This window comes from Saimiri boliviensis, chromosome 11 (assembly GCF_048565385.1).
Source record: "Saimiri boliviensis isolate mSaiBol1 chromosome 11, mSaiBol1.pri, whole genome shotgun sequence".
Classification (NCBI taxonomy): Eukaryota; Metazoa; Chordata; class Mammalia; order Primates; family Cebidae; genus Saimiri; species Saimiri boliviensis.
The window spans coordinates 65,410,055-65,426,237 of NC_133459.1; the positions used below are offsets into that span (position 1 = coordinate 65,410,055).

Below are 16,183 nucleotides of genomic sequence, written 5' to 3' on the forward strand. Positions count from 1 at the left end.
ACTCAGCTACCCGAGTAGCCTGCTAAGGAAGCTGGAGCCTTGGAAAATCATGGAGAAAATTTGTTTCTGGGCACTGTATATTCTGTGAAACCTTTTCATGACCCCAGGGTGGTGGTGGCGGTGGTGGTAGTGATGGGTACTCTGTTCATGTGTGAGGTGTCACTTGGATTTCATTTTTTTACCTCTCTCTTGGCGTACGCAAGTTAGTTTGGTAGTTTGGGAAGGAATTTAGTCAAGTAAAGGCCTCATGGCTCACAAGCTATGTGATGGAATCATGTTTTTTCTTTATACAGTTATCATTGGTCACAATCCAAAAATGGTTACTACAAAATTGTATTTTGTCTCTTCTGTTGTCAACTGTCCTTTCAAGTCCCTTGAAGTTAGGAGGTTTTTACCCTAACTCCGAGTACATTTAAAGCAATAAGAGGAAGCCAGAGAAAAAAGTGACAAGTTACGGCCATTACATTTCTTTCCAAATATTGCTAACCCAGACTGGGAATGCCACTGACTTACAATGAGGAGAGGAATCCCAAGGGGGAATATTTCACATCTTTCTGTGACCTATCATTGATAACAAACTCCTTTTGAGAGAGAGAAAGAAAGAGAGAGAGAGAGAGAGAGAGAGAGAGAGAGAGAGAGAGAGAGAGAATGCGTGTGTGTGTGTGATGTAGGTGGTTATAATAGGGGATTTATTTTCAGAATATTCTCTATTGGCTCTTTCAATGGTTAATTCTCTCTCCTAAGAAATGGAATTGTGCACTGACTTCTGGAAGATTCTTTTAAACCGCTTCGTATTATAATATGTGGCAGATTTTCTTTGAGTTAGCGATAAAATATTCTACTTTCAATTTAATAACTTTTTCTTCTCTATTTTCTTTTTTTGGTTATTCATTTTGGTGAGGATGAATTTCTATTTATGTTGACAACTTTCTCAGAAGTCTTACTTTGGGACTTTGATAAAAAGTATAAAATGTTTACTCAAGAACTTTTCTAAAGGGAGATTGCTTTGCTGAACAAATACAGCATCCTGTCACTGCTTTCAGGGAACACTTCAGAGAAGATGTGACATCTGAGTGGCACCTTAAAGGACAATGTGATAAACAGAGGGTTGCCTACTTCACAGTCTTTTTTTACCCTTCTTTACTAAAAGCACTCCAATCTTATCTCCTTCCAAGCAACTATGTCCTTCAAAGAAGGCTGGGGTCTTTCTCAGCTCAAAGGAGTAAATCTTGAATAATCTAAGCTGTGTTTTTCAAAATGTGAGCTACAAACCATTCATATCTTGTGAAATCAATTTAGTGTATCCTGAACAGCATTAAAAAATGAAATATAATAGAGTATAACAGAATGTATTATCTGGATTCTTAGTAATAACTGTTCAAAATACAAAAATACTACAATCAAATTCAACTAACAGAGAGAAAGAGAGATAATTAGGACTCTAGGAAGTTGAATCTTCTCCGTGTGTGTGTGTGTGTGTGTGTGTGTGTGTGTGTAATATAAAAAGTATTTCTTACTGTGGCCATATTAAAAGTTGGAAAAAGTGATCTAAGCCAATGATGATTTATTGGTTTGGATGTGAATGCTTGAGGCTGTTTGAGTCAAAGAGACACAAGGGGTAGTCGGCTTTGGGAAAACTTTTTTTTCATTCTTACAAAGGCATAGAAAGCATTTCTAGTCACACAAGCTATCTTGAATAGTAGTCATCATATTGTACAGCAAAGATAGGAGGACAGGCTACCTGCTAAGATTACTGAGGAAAGACAAAGGAACTGGATATTTTCCCCTCACTGTATTCCTCTATTCAATCTCAGCAGCCACAGTCAGACAGATAGAAAGCACAAGAATATATTTTTTTCCTTTCATCTGTGGTAGAAACCTTAGTAGCGGATAGTAACTACTCCAGGTCTGTCAAGTGATGCATGAAAATGAATATCTGATGACATTATAAAGCCCCTGAATGAGCCAACCCTGCAAATGCCTTTCTGATGGATCTCTTGTTTTTTTAGATAATAAATACCTTTACTATTTAAGCAACAGGCTACTGGATCTTCTTTTGCTTGAGGCTAACATCTCTTAACTATTAAAGATGAACAGGAATCTAGCAGGTGAACACATATGTTTTTAGCACAGACAACAGGCAATGCATCAAATCACACAGTAATTTGGCTAACTAAACAAAACATCCTATTAAGTATGACTAGAATCAGTGTGGTGTGGATAGGTTTAAGAGTAAGAAAGGAAGGCTGGAAAGATCATTATGGTAGTATAATCAAAGACTAATATTCCTTGGTTAAAGATTTTCTTAATGCTTACATCCTAAGTTTAGATGCAGTTAACTTTTAGTTATTCCAATGTAAACATGCAATTTGTATACCTGTAAATAAAGTAGAGTCTTTTTCCTTTTCATGAGTATTAGACTGAACGTTGAATGTAGGAGAAAAGTCTGTAGAACCCAGTGATCTTCTGCATGCTTGTCTATGTTGTGAATACAGAACATTTGAACACCCTGCATTTTCCATCTAAACATTAGGAAAGGTGGAAAATTATCTTAGAAACTATTTCTTTCTATGTGTATATTAATAAATAATTTATGCTTGGGTATTCACATTTGCAATATTGAATTATGATAACTAACAGCTGTCCGGTTCTTTAAATAGTTTCAAATATTACTTAATCCTCAAAAAAACCTACTATGAGATGGGCATTATCAGTAAAACTTTGTCAATAAGAAAACAGACCTTCAGAAGTTAAAAGATCTGCCTATGCTCATACTTTTTACTAACTTCTATTTTGTCTATAAAACTTAATATTCACATAAAATTTATTTCTCCAAGTTCAGGGAAAGTCTAAAGTTCAAATACTGAGAAATAAAGCCTTCTCTGTTTTAACAAACCACTACTCTCTCTAATATAGAGTAGGTACAGCAGATCATTTCTAAGTAGAGAAGAAGAAACTGAAAAACAATGATGTAGCTTTTCCTAGGCTACAGTATCAGATGGGGTCCATATATTTTTAATAAAAATATACGTATCTAGGCATCCAAAATACACATATGCACATGTTAATATAAACTGCATACTTTGTGATTCTCTATTAACAAACCACACAAATAACTGTTTAGAACCCATATTTTTTTCACACTAGGCACAGAATATATTTATTTCTGAATAATATGAAATAAAAATAAGGTATATGAGAAAGCCTAGGCCACAAGTCCTCACATTTTGATGGGATACATAGGATTTGCATACACCAAACAGTAATAAATAACATGGAGTAATAATACTAAAAAGCAACCCAATCAATACACTCTATAAATGAGGAAGGGTTTAAAAAGGGAGAGATATCAATAAAGACTAAAATAGGCAGGAAAGATTTCATAGAGCAGGAAGAAAATGCTAAGATTTAAAAGATGAGGGCATTTCAGGCGAGGTCAACAGCATAAGCCTGGAATGTTCATAAGACAGGCAGAAAAACAGTGTATTTATAACAGGAAAGGATTTATTATTTGTTGGGATTAAAAGGTAAGTTCAAATAGGTAAAAAGAAGAGTTATGAGAAGGATAGGACACAGATGTCTTGAAAGACAAAGCAACTTTATCCTAAAGAAAAATTACCAAAATCGTCATGAGGAATAGAAAATTGGAGCATATCAGCCGGGCGCGGTGGCTCAAGCCTGTAATCCCAGCACTTTGGGAGGCTGAGGCGGGTGGATCACGAGGTCGAGAGATCGAGACCATCCTGGTCAACATGGTGAAACCCCGTCTCTACTAAAGATACAAAAAATTAGCTGGGCATGGTGGCACGAGCCTGTAATCCCAGCTACTCAGGAGGCTGAGGCAGGAGAATTGCCTGAACCCAGGAGGCGGAGGTTGCGGTGAGCCAAGATCGCGCCATTGCACTCCAGCCTGGGTAACAAGAGCGAAACTCCGTCTCAAAAAAAAAAAAAAGAAAGAAAATTGGAGCATATGAATAATCCTTAAAAGAACTGTAAAGAAGTTTCAACTAATTACCTTTAAAATATAGTTTAAAAGGCTAACTAGCCCCAAATAGATTTTCAGATAAGCTATTTTAAGCTTTCATGGAACAAATTATTCTCATGTAATATAATATCAATTTAATTAAAAAATAAACAACTTTTCAGTTCTTTTTGTAGGCTGGCATAGTCTTTAAAACCAAAGCCTGGAAAAATAAAGAAGGCTATAAGCTAATCTTACCTACGACTTCAGGATTTTTCACAAATCTAAAATAAAACACCAATCAATGCTTTACTAGTAGAAGTTTACAACAGCCAAATAAAATCCTCAAGAAATTAAGGGTTTCTATATTTTATCATAATTCATTACCCATAGGTCAAAAAGGAGGAAAATGATGCAATTATTTTTATGGCTGTAATACTGATAAATCTGATAAATTTAACAACTATAATTGATAAGAACTATAATATAACTACATAGAGATAATACTTTCTTAATATGATAAAGAATATTGGCCAGATGAGGTGGCTCATGCCTGTAATCCCAGCACTTTGGGAGGCCGAGCAGGTGGATCATCTGAGGTCAAAAGTTCAAGACCAGTCTGGCCAAGATGGTGAAACCTCATCTCTACTAAAAATACAAAAAAATTAGCCAGGCATGGTGGCATGTGCCTATAATACCAGCTACTCAGGATGCTGAGGCAGAATTGCTGGAATCTCAGAGGCAGAAGTTGCAGCGCACTGGGATCACGCCACTACACACCAGCCTGAGCCACTGAGCGAGACTCTGTCTCAATTAAAAAAAAAAAAAAGAATATTTTAACATAATTTGAAAAATTCTATCTGTGTAAAACTAACAGCCAACATCATCATTAATGGTAATATGTTAGTCTGTGGCATGGCACAAGTAACATCTATCACCACTATAATTTATAAATTTTTAGGGAGTGCCCAGTAATACAACAGGAAAAGATAATAAAAGTAGTAAAGACTGGGGAATTCTGATTCACTATGGCTGAGTAAGCCTTTATCAGACCTATCCTCCTACAGATAAAAACCATAGACTCTAGACAAAATGCTCTAGACAAAATACACACACACACACACGTACACACACACACACACACACACACCACACACACACACACACACACACACACACACACACACCACAAATGACTTCAAGATCCTGGAGAATGAGCAAAAGCAGGTGGCAAAGAAAAAGTATTGATACTTGGTATAACTGACTTGCATGGGGCGGAGTTGCTATTTGTGTAGCTTTTAGCTTGAAGGCAGACTCAAGTTGGCACTGCATGGGACACCTAAAATTCTGCTAGAAAATCCATGTTACTTCTGGCCAGAAGAATCAGAAGACAAAGTTAGGGCAAACAAAGTGGCTAGAAAGGGAGAAAGGAATGCTAGAAAGAAGAGAGCCAAAGATGGCAGCTCCGTTTCCTGCATGAGAGACTCCTATGTGTAAGAGACTTCCTGTTCAGGCCTCTGGTTAACCCCTAAACCATGCATGTTTACAAACTCCTGCAAGCAGCCAGTTAAGGATAAAACAACTGAATCAAAATTTGAGCTGCTGCTCACGAGTCATTGTGTATTTTGAGTACAATCAAGATAATTGACTGCTAGAACAAAAGCAGTAATTTTTGTAGGACAACAAGAGAGTGCAGAGTCTTCACAATACAATAGTCACAATGTCCAAGATCAATCCAACTTGATCTAAAAGAACCAAGAAAGTGAGACCTAGTGTTAACATAAAAGATAATCCAACAAGACCATGCCTGAAATGACCCAGACACTGGTATTAATAGATTTTATAGCAGCTTTTATAACTATGCTTGGTGGGTTGGGCACAGTGGCTCATGCCCGTAATTCCAGCACTCTGGGAGGCCAAGGCAGGTGGATCACTTGAGGTCAGTAGTTTGAGACCAGCCTGGTCAATATGCTGAAACCCTGTCTCTACTAAAAATACAAAAAAAAAAAAAAAAAAAAAAAAAATTGGCTGGGAGTTGTGGCACACATCTGTAGTCCCAGCTACTCAGGAGACTGAGGCAGGAGAATTGCTTGAACCCAGGTGGTAAAGGTTACAGTGAGCTGAGATTGGGCCACTGCACTCCAGACTGAGTGACAGAGCAAGACCTGGTCTCAAACAAAACAAAACAAACCCAAAACCTAAAATGCAATAAAAAATAATTAAAAAAACAAAAAAAAAACAACTATGGTTCATGAAAAAAGTAAAATGTATTCAAAATAAAGGAAAAACAAATGGAATCATCAGAGAAACAGAAACTATTAATTATATAATTAAAACATGTAACATCTGAAGTTTAACTGGTTGAGCTTAAAACAAAATGAAAATATCTTAGGGAAGAATCTGAGAACTTAAAGATAGATTAGTAGAAATTACTTAATATGAAAAAATAGAGATTCATGAACCTGTAGGACAATAATGAAAAGTCTGACACACGTTTTTTGTTTTGTTTTGTTTTGTTTTATAAAAAATAAGAGCCTATGAGGAAGACTCTTATCCCCCTTACTTTCTTCGAAACACATCAAATTGCTGAAAGAAAAAATTATAATACTGTCCTGTAGGGTTTATAGTATTACATACAAAAACTATAGTACAAAGGTTTGGGGAAGTAAATGGAACTATGCAGTTTAAAGATTTCTACATCTTTATGTGAAGTCGTATAATTTTACTCTAAGTAGACTGTAAAAAGTTGATGATGTATACTTTAATCTAAACAGAAACCACTAAAAATCCCAAACAAATAAAAAGAGACGTAACTAAAAGCCAACAGATACATAAAGTAAATTTTTTTTTTTTTTTTTTGAGACAGAGTTTCGCTCTTGTTACCCAGGCTGGAATGCAATGGCGAGATCTCGGCTCACCGAAACCTCCGCCTCCTGGGTTCAGGCAATTCTCCTGCCTCAGCCTCCTGAGTAGCTGGGATTACAGGCACGCGCCACCATGCCCAGCTAATTTTTTGTATTTTTAGTAGAGATGGGGTTTCACTATGTTGACCAGGATGGTCTCGATCTCTTGACCGTGTGATCCACCCGCCTCGGCCTCCCAAAGTGCTGGGATTACAGGCTTGGGCCACCACGCCCGGCCCCATAAAGTAAATTTTTGATAAATATTTAAATAATTCAAAGAAAGGCAGGAAAGGAGGAACAGAGGAACAAAAAGCACAGGGACAAACAAACAAAAAAGAACACAGTGATGGACTTAATTTCACCCATATCAACAATTACATTAAATATTAATGAAATAAACATTTCAATTAAAAGAAATTGTCAGAATAGATTTTTTTTTTTTTTTTAGATGGAGTTTCACTCTTGTTACACAGGCTGGAGTGCAATGGCGCCATCTCGGCTCACCGCAACCTCCGCCTCCTGGGTTCAGGCAATTCTCCTGCCTCAGCCTCCTGAGTAGCTGGGATTACAGGCACATGCCACCATGCCCAGCTAATTTTTATTTTTTGTATTTTTAGTAGAGACAGGGTTTCACCATGTTAACCAGGATGGTCTCGATCTCTCGACCTCGTGATCCACCTGCCTCAGCCTCCCAAAGTGCTGGGATTACAGGCTTGAGCCACCGCACCCGGCCCAGAATAGATTTTTTTAAAAAGCAAGACTTAAGTATATGCTGTGTGTAAAAAAATGTACTATAAATATACGTTGAAAGCAAACTGATGGAAAAATATATACTATGTAAACAGGATTCCTAAGAAGGCTGCAGTTCTATAAATATCAGATGAGATAGACATCAAGAAAAATAGTATTACCAGAGACAGAGACAGACATTTGACTATAACAAAAAGATCAATTCATCAAAAAGACATAAAATTCATAAATACATATGCACCTAATAACAGGGTTACAAAATACATGAAGCAGGCTGGGTGTGGTGGCTCACACCGGTAATCCCAGCACTTTGGGAGGCTGAGGCAGGTAGATGATCTGAGTCCAGGAGTTCGAGACCAACCTGGCCAACATGGCGAAACCCCATCTCTACTAAAAATAAAAATTAAAAAAAAATTAGCCAAGCATGGTGGTGGGTGCCTGTAATCCCAGCTATTGGGAGGCTGAAGCAGGAGAATTACTTGAACTTGGGAGGTGGAGGCTACAATGAGCTGAGATGGCACCAATGCACTCCAGCCTGGGCAACAAGAGTGAAACTCTGTCTCCCTCTCTCTTTCTCTCTCTCTATATATATGAAGCAAAAGTTAACAGAGTCAAAGGGAGAAATGAGAAATTTTATAATCATAAATATTTTATCATCTCTTAGCAATTGACAGAATAACTAGATTTTTAAAAGTCTGTAAAGACACAGATGACCTGAATAAAACTAACAACCACCTTGACCTAATATATACTTTCATATTTATGTCTATAATAGATATGTACTTATAAATATACTTACATACTTATAGAATACTACACCATATAACTGCTGAATACACATTCTTTCAAGTGCGCATAGTACTTTCAATAAGACAGACCATATCCTGAGCCCTGAAACAAGACTCATAGACGTTTAGATGGATTGGAACCCTACAGAATATATTATTTGACCACAATGGAATTAAATTAGATATCAATAACAGTAAGATAGCTGGAAAAACTCCAAATAGTTTGAAATTCAATAACAAACTTCTGAAGAATCTATATCTCAAGAAAAAAATCATAGGAGAAATCAGAAAATTTTTCAAACTGAATGATAGAGAAAATACAACACATCAAATTTAATGGAATTTCAGCAAATGGCACATTTACTCCATTTTCCAAACAAGAAATTGGGGATTATTATTCTAAGCACTAACTACAATCACTTGCAAACTCCATCAAGCCTGACTACTTAATTTCTCCCTAATCAGTGTCCTCCGCTATATTTCCATTTCTACTACTTTGGTTCAGTCTCTCACCATTTCTTAGACTGAAGATGTGGAAACATGTTATATCTGACTAAAATATTTCAGCACAAGTCAAACAAGAAATTATTGAAGGAGCAAGGCCTTTCAGGAGTCAGTATGAGTGTAGATTAGGGAAACTAGTAGAGACGTAAGTTTTAAATGGGGAGGTCCTTCTGAGTCAATATGATGGGCCACGCTATTTATAGCCATGCCCTACTAAGATCTCTTTACGATTATAACAAGGCAATACGAACAATAATCAACTTGTAAAGAAAAGAGAACGGGAATGTGTGCATATGTGTTTGTGAGAAAATTATGGGAAGAGAGATCAGTGCCTGAGAGAGATTTCAACAGTTCTGAAAGACAGATAATTGAAGCTTTACAGCAGTGGAGCCACTAATAAATATGCTATCTATTTGATGAAAGTTGGAGAAACTCAAGGCTTAGAGGAGGCAGGTATTGAGGATGGGAATGAGAACAAAACTTGTAAAGAGACAAGTTAACTGAAATGCTATCTATGGAATTTCTGAGTCAGTTACCACTTTCCCCATCTCCCAGTTGCCCTGTCCCACAGGTAAAGTTATAGGAAATGGTATTTAATTAATCCTGAGCCAAAACAAGGAGTGCTCTTCTCTTAAACTTCCTGCTAGTGGGGTTGCAGTCCTTGTCTCTGATAAAACAGACTTTAAACCAACAAAGATCAAAAGAGACAGAGAAGGGCATTATATAATGGTAAAAGGATCAATCCAACAAGAAGAGCTAACTATCCTAAATATATATGCACCCAATATAGGAACACCAGATACATAAAGCAAGTTCTTAACGACCTACAAAGAGACTTAGACTCTCACACGGTAATAGTGGGAGAATTTAACACTCCACTGTCAATATTAGATCAACGAGACAGAAGATTAACAAGGATATCCAGGAGCTGAACTCAGATCTGGACCAAGCGAACCTAATAGACATCTACAGAACTCTCCACCCCAAATCCACAGAATATACATTCTTCTCAGCACCACATCACACTTACTCTAAAATTAACCATATAATTGGAAGTAAATCACTCCTCAGCAATTGTAAAAGAACAGAAATCATAACAACCAGTCTTTCAGGCCACAGTGCAATCAAATTAGAACTCAGGATTAAGAAATTCACTCAAAACCACACAACTACATGGAAACTGAACAGCCTGCTCCTGAATGACTACTGGATAAACAATGAAATGAAGGCAGAAATAAAGATCTTCTTCTTCAAAACCAGTGAGAACGAAGATACAATGTAAGAGAATTTCTGAGACACATTTAAAAGAGTGTTTAGAGGGAAATTTATAGCACTAAATGCCCATATGAGAAGCAAGGAAAGATCTAAAATTGACACCCTATCATCAAAATTAAAAGAGCTAGAGGAGTAAAATCAAACAAATTCAAAAGCTAGCAGAAGACAAGAAATAACTAAGATCAGAGCAGAACTAAAGGAGACAGAGACACACACACACACACACACACACACACACACACACAAAATGCTTCAAAAAAAATCAATAAATCCAGGAGCTGGTTTTTTGAAAAGATCGATAAAATAGAGAGACTGCTGGCTAGACTAATAAAGAAAAGAGAAGAATCAAATAGATGCAATAAAAAATGATAAAAGGGATATCTCTGCCAGCTTTTGGTATTAGGGGGATGTTGGTCTCATAAAATGAGTTAGGGAGAATTCCCTCTTTTTTTATTGTTTGTAATAGTTTCAGAAGGAATGGTACCAGTTCCTCTTTGTATGTCTGGTAGAACCTGTGAACCTGTCTGGATCTGGGCTTTTTTTGGTTGGTAGGCTATTAATTGCTGCCTCTACTTCAGACCTTATCATTAATCTATTCAAGGATTCAAATTCTACCTGGTTTAGTCTTGGGAGGGTGTAAGTGTCCAGGAATTTATCCATTTCTTCTAGATTTACTGCTTTATGTGCACAGAGTTGTTTGTAGTAATCTCTAGCAGTAGTTTGTATTTCAACAAGCCATCCCTGACTATATCTCACAGGGGCCCTTGGGGAAGGCAGCCAGTGGAATTAAGGAAGTCACATGGTGAAAGAACCCTCCAAGTGAATTTTGTAAAAATTTCAACTGTTCATGAACTTTTTTGAGCAGAATCCAGGGGATGAACAGGAATTGCTGCAAATATGAACATAGGAGTTGCTGCTGACATTGTAGGCAGATGGAGAAGGGCAAGGCCTGAAAGCCAAGCTTGCTTTTTTTCACAGGGAAGCTTACAGCCTTGGGCAAGGTCTGAGTTCCATGTGCAGGCTGCCTGGACTAAACTTGGCACTACTAGGCGGGCACTGCAGGAGCAAGACCTGCCTCACCGACTGCATGGGAGCTGGGTGAGGCCTTTCACTACCAGCTATCCCCCACTTGCCTGGTAAACTAAATGGCGCAGCAGAGGCATCTATAATATCCTCTGAAACATAACCCCACTGGCCTGAGAATCATCCCCCATCCCCCATAGTGGCCGTAGCAAGCCCCACCCAAAGAGAGTCTGAGCTCAGACCTGCATAACCCTGACCCCACTTGATCGTATTTCTCTACCTGCCCTTGTAGGCAAACACAAGAGACATAAACTTTTGGGAGCTTTATAGCCCTGCCCATTGCTTGAGAAACCAGAATACTTACCCTGGCTACCTTAGGACAAGCTTATATGACTCTACTACTACCTCAGCTGCTGCTCTCTTGAAAGCAGCACCTCCTGGCTGAAGGCCAACCAACCCAGGTCATTACAGCAACTCAGGACAGAACAACCCTGCTCCCAGGAAAGATAAAATGATAGCTAATACCACTGTCTGCAACATCCTGGCTCACCAGAGGTTCTGAGCCTTTCCACAAGACAACTTCACTGCTAGTATAAGCAGCGTTTGAGAAAGCCACCACAGGAAACATATCTACAACCAAGGATTCTCGCAGAGTCTACTTCACTCCCCTGCCACCTCTACCAGAACAAGCGCTGGTACCCATGGCTAGAAGACCTAAAGACAGATCACATCACAGAGGTCTCTTTGGAGATATTCTGCAGCACCAGCCTAGAGCCTGGAAGCCTTGCTGGGTGGCTAGACCAAGAAGAGCAATAGCAGTCACTGCAGTCTGCCTCTCAGGAAGCTCCATCCCTAGGGGAAGGAGGAGAGCACCACACCAAGGGATTACCCCATGGGACAAAAGAGTCTGAGCATCAGTCCTTGAGTTCCAGATTTTTCCCCTGAAATAATCTACCCAAATGAGAAGGGATCAGAATAGTAATTCTGATAATATGACAAAACAAGGTCTATTATGTCCCCAGAAGACCATACTAGCTCCCCAGCAATGGATCCAAACCAAGAAGAAATCTCTGAATTGCCAGATAAAGAATTCAGCAGGCTGATTATTAAGCTACTTAAGGAGATACCAAAGAAAGGTGAAAGTCAACTTAAAGAAATTTAAAAAAGAAAAACAGGATATGGATGAAAAATTCTCCAGAGAAATAGAGACTATAAAGAAAAAACAATCACAACTTCTAGAAGTGAAAGACACACGTAGAGAAATCAAAAATGCACTGGAAAGTTTCAACAATAGACTAGAAGAACTTCAGAACTTTTAAATTAACCCAATCAGGCAAAGACAAAAAAAAGTAATTTTAAAAATGAACAAAGCCTCAAAAAAATTTGGATTATGTTAAATGTCCAAACATAAGAATAATTGTTGTTCCTGAAAAACAAGAGAAATCTAAGAGCTTGGAAAACTTATTTGAGGGAATAATTGAAGAAAACTTTCCTGGCCTCGCTAGAGACCTAGACATCCAAATACAAGAAGTTCAAAGAACACCTGGGAAATTCATCACAAAAAGATCACTGCCTAGGCACATAGTCATCTGGTTATCTAAAGTCAAGGCAAAGAAAAGAATCTTAGGCGGGTGGATCATAAGGTCGAGAGATCAAGACCATCCTGGTCAACATGGTGAAACCCTGTCTCTACTAAAAACACAAAAAATTAGCTGGGCGTGGTGGTGCGTGCCTGTAATCCCAGCTACTTAGGAGGCTGAGGCAGGAGAATTGCCTGAGCCCAGGAGGTGGAGGTTGCGGTGAGCCGAGATCACGCCATTGCACTCCTGCCTGGGTAACAAGAGCGAAACTCCGTCTCAAAAAAAAAAAAAATCTTAAGAGCTGTAAGATAAAAGCATTAGGTAACGTGTAAGGGAAAACCTATCAGATTAACAGCACATTTCTCAGCAGAAATCTTACAAGCCAGAAGGGATTGGGGTTCTATCTTTAGTCTCCTAAAACAAAATAATTGCCAGCCAAGAATTTTGTATCTAGCAAAACTAAGTTTCATAAATGAAGGAGAGATTAAAGTCTTTTTCAGACAAACAAATGCTGAAAGAATTTACCACTACCAAGGCAGCACTACAAGAAATGCTAAAATAAGTTCTAAATCTTTAAACAAAACCTCAAAATACACCAAAATATAACCTCCTTAAAGCATAAATCTCAAAGGGCCTATAAAAGAATAACACAATTTTTAAAAATAACACAATTTTTAAGAACAAGGTATTTAGGCAGCAACTTGCATGATAAATTGAACACTACCTCACATCTCAATACTAACTGTGAATATAAATGGCCTAAATGCTCCATGTAAAAGATACAGAATGGCGGATTGGATAAAAATCCACCAACCAAGTATCTGCCATCTTCAAGAGACTCATATAATGCATATAGGCTCACATAAACTTCAGGTAAGGGGATAGAAAAAGATATTCCATGAAAATGGACACCAAAAGCAAGCAGGAGTAGCCATTCGTCTATCAGACTTTAAAGCAACAACAGCTAACAAAGACAATGAGGGACATTATATAATGATAAAAGGATTAGTCCAACAGGAAGATATCACAATCCTAAATATATATGCACCTAACACTGAAGCTGCCAAATTTATAAAAATTCCTACTAGACTTAAGAAATGAGATAGACAGCAACATAATCATAGTGGGGTACTTCAATACTCCACTAACACCAATAGACAGGTCATCAGGACAGAAAGTCAACAAAGAAACAATGGACTTAAACTATACCCTAGAACAAATGGACTTAACAGATATTTACAGAACATTCTGCCCAACAACTGCAAAATATGCATTCTTTTCATCAGCACCTGGAACATTCTTCATGATAAACCGTATGATAGACCACAAAACAAGTCTCAGTAAATTTAGGAAAATTGAAATTATATCAAGTATCCTCTCAGAGCAAAGTGGAATAAACCTGGAAATTAACTTCAAAAGGAACCCTCAAAACCATACAAAGACATAGAAATTAAATAATCTGCTCTTGAATGATCCTTGGGTCAACAATGAAATCAAGATGAAAATAAATCCTTCAAACTGAATGATAATAGTGACACAACTTATCAAAGCTTCCAGGATACAGCAAAAACAATGCTAAGAGGAAAGTTCATAGCATTAAGTGCCTATATCCAAAAATCTGAAAGAGCACAAAGAAACAACCTAAGGTCACATCTCAAGGAACCAGAGAAACAAGAATGAACCAAATCCAAAACCAGCAGAAGAAAAGAAATAGCAAAGATCAGAGCAGAACTAAATGAAATTGAAACAAAAAAAAAATACAAAAGATAAATGAAATTAAAATCTGGTTATTTTTAAAGATAAACAAAATTGATAGACTATTAGTGAGATTAAGAAAAGAAGAGAGGGCCGGGCGCAGTGGCTCAAGCCTGTAATCCCAGCACTTTGGGAGGCCGAGGCGGGTGGATCATGAGGTCAAGAGATCAAGACCATCCTGGTCAACATGGTGAAACCCCGTCTCTACTAAAAATACAAAAAATTAGCTGGGCATGGTGGCACGTGCCTGTAATCCCAGCTACTCAGGAGGCTGAGGCAGGAGAATTGCCTGAACCCAGGAGGCAGAGGTTGCGGTGAGCCGAGATCGTGCCATCGCACTCCAGCCTGGGTAACAAGAGCAAAACTCCATCTCAAAAAAAAAAAAAGAAAAGAAAAGAAGAGAGAATATCCAAATACACTTAATAAGAAATGAAACAACAGATATTAAAACTGATATCACAGAAATATGAAAGATTATTCAAGACTACTCTAACACCTTTAAGCACACAAACTAGAAAATCTAGAGGCAATAGATAAATTAAGAAGGAATGGAATGACAACCTAAAAGTAGGCTCAAAAGTAACAGGTCAAATTTAGAACAAGAAGTCACTGGGCTTCACAAACAATTCCTGCAAGAAGATTAGAATGGATTCCACATAATAGAGAAAATGAATAAAAAACTTGATCATTTTCACATATGATAAGAAAGTTACATGCTTCTCTTTTGGAGGCTGTAGATATTAGTGATAATGAGTATGAATCAAACCGCTGAGTTCTTCCTGATTCTGTCATATACTATTTGATCTTAGGCAAGTTGCTTATCTTCCTTGTGCCTCTTTTTTTCTCAGGGATAGTAGTACTTAAGTCATTGGGTTATTGAGGATGTAATTTTTCTTTGAATAGTGCTTGACATACATATGCACTTATATGTTTGCTATTATTATCATCATTTCCCACAAGAAAAAAAGAATGACCATTAGAAATTCCAAGAAAAAACATAACAGTATACTAGACAGTTAAGGTCTAAATATTAGGGAAACTGAAACATGAAATTTTCTTTTTTTTTTTTTTTTTTTTTTGAGATGGAGTTTTGCTCTTGCTGCCCAGGCTGGAGTGCAATGGCACAGTCTTGGCTCACGGCAACCTCTGCCTCCCTGGTTCAAGTGATTCTCCTGCCTCAGCCTCCCAAGTAGCTGGAATTACAGGCACGTGTCACCACCCTTGTCTAATTTTTTGTATTTTTAGCAGACATAGGGTTTCACCGTGTTAGCCAGGATAGTCTCAATCTCCCAACCTCATGATCCACCCACCTTGGCCTCCCACAGTGCTGGGATTATAGGCATGAGCTACCGCTCCCAGCCAACATGGCATTTTTTTAGTAACTGATAGAGGAAAAGAGTCCATTGATTGTACCCACTGAGAAGAAAAGTAATCCAAGCATATTATTTTGTTCAGTAATGATTATTACAGAGACATTAATGTGATGTAAATGAAATATTATTTACAATATCATAATAATATAAATGCTGTTAATACTGTTAATAGCATTTTGAGTTTTAGAATTAACCTACAAACAAAACATAAAGGCTTAATCGGAGTTCAAAGCTGAATATAATAGTTGACCTAAAAATGTAAAAGTGGCCG

General features: G+C 37.7%; 1 protein-coding gene across 3 annotated transcripts in view; it reads right to left on the bottom strand.

The window, feature by feature from the left end:
• C11H1orf141 (chromosome 11 C1orf141 homolog) overlaps nucleotides 1-16,183 on the bottom strand; it is a 56,921-nt gene that overhangs the window by 8,941 nt on the left and 31,797 nt on the right. For all 3 annotated transcript variants that reach the window (XM_074380993.1, XM_074380995.1, XM_074380994.1), the window contains exon 6: nucleotides 2,378-2,522. In XM_074380993.1, the coding sequence (XP_074237094.1) occupies nucleotides 2,378-2,522 (145 nt within the window). The remainder of the gene's footprint in view (nucleotides 1-2,377; nucleotides 2,523-16,183) is intronic.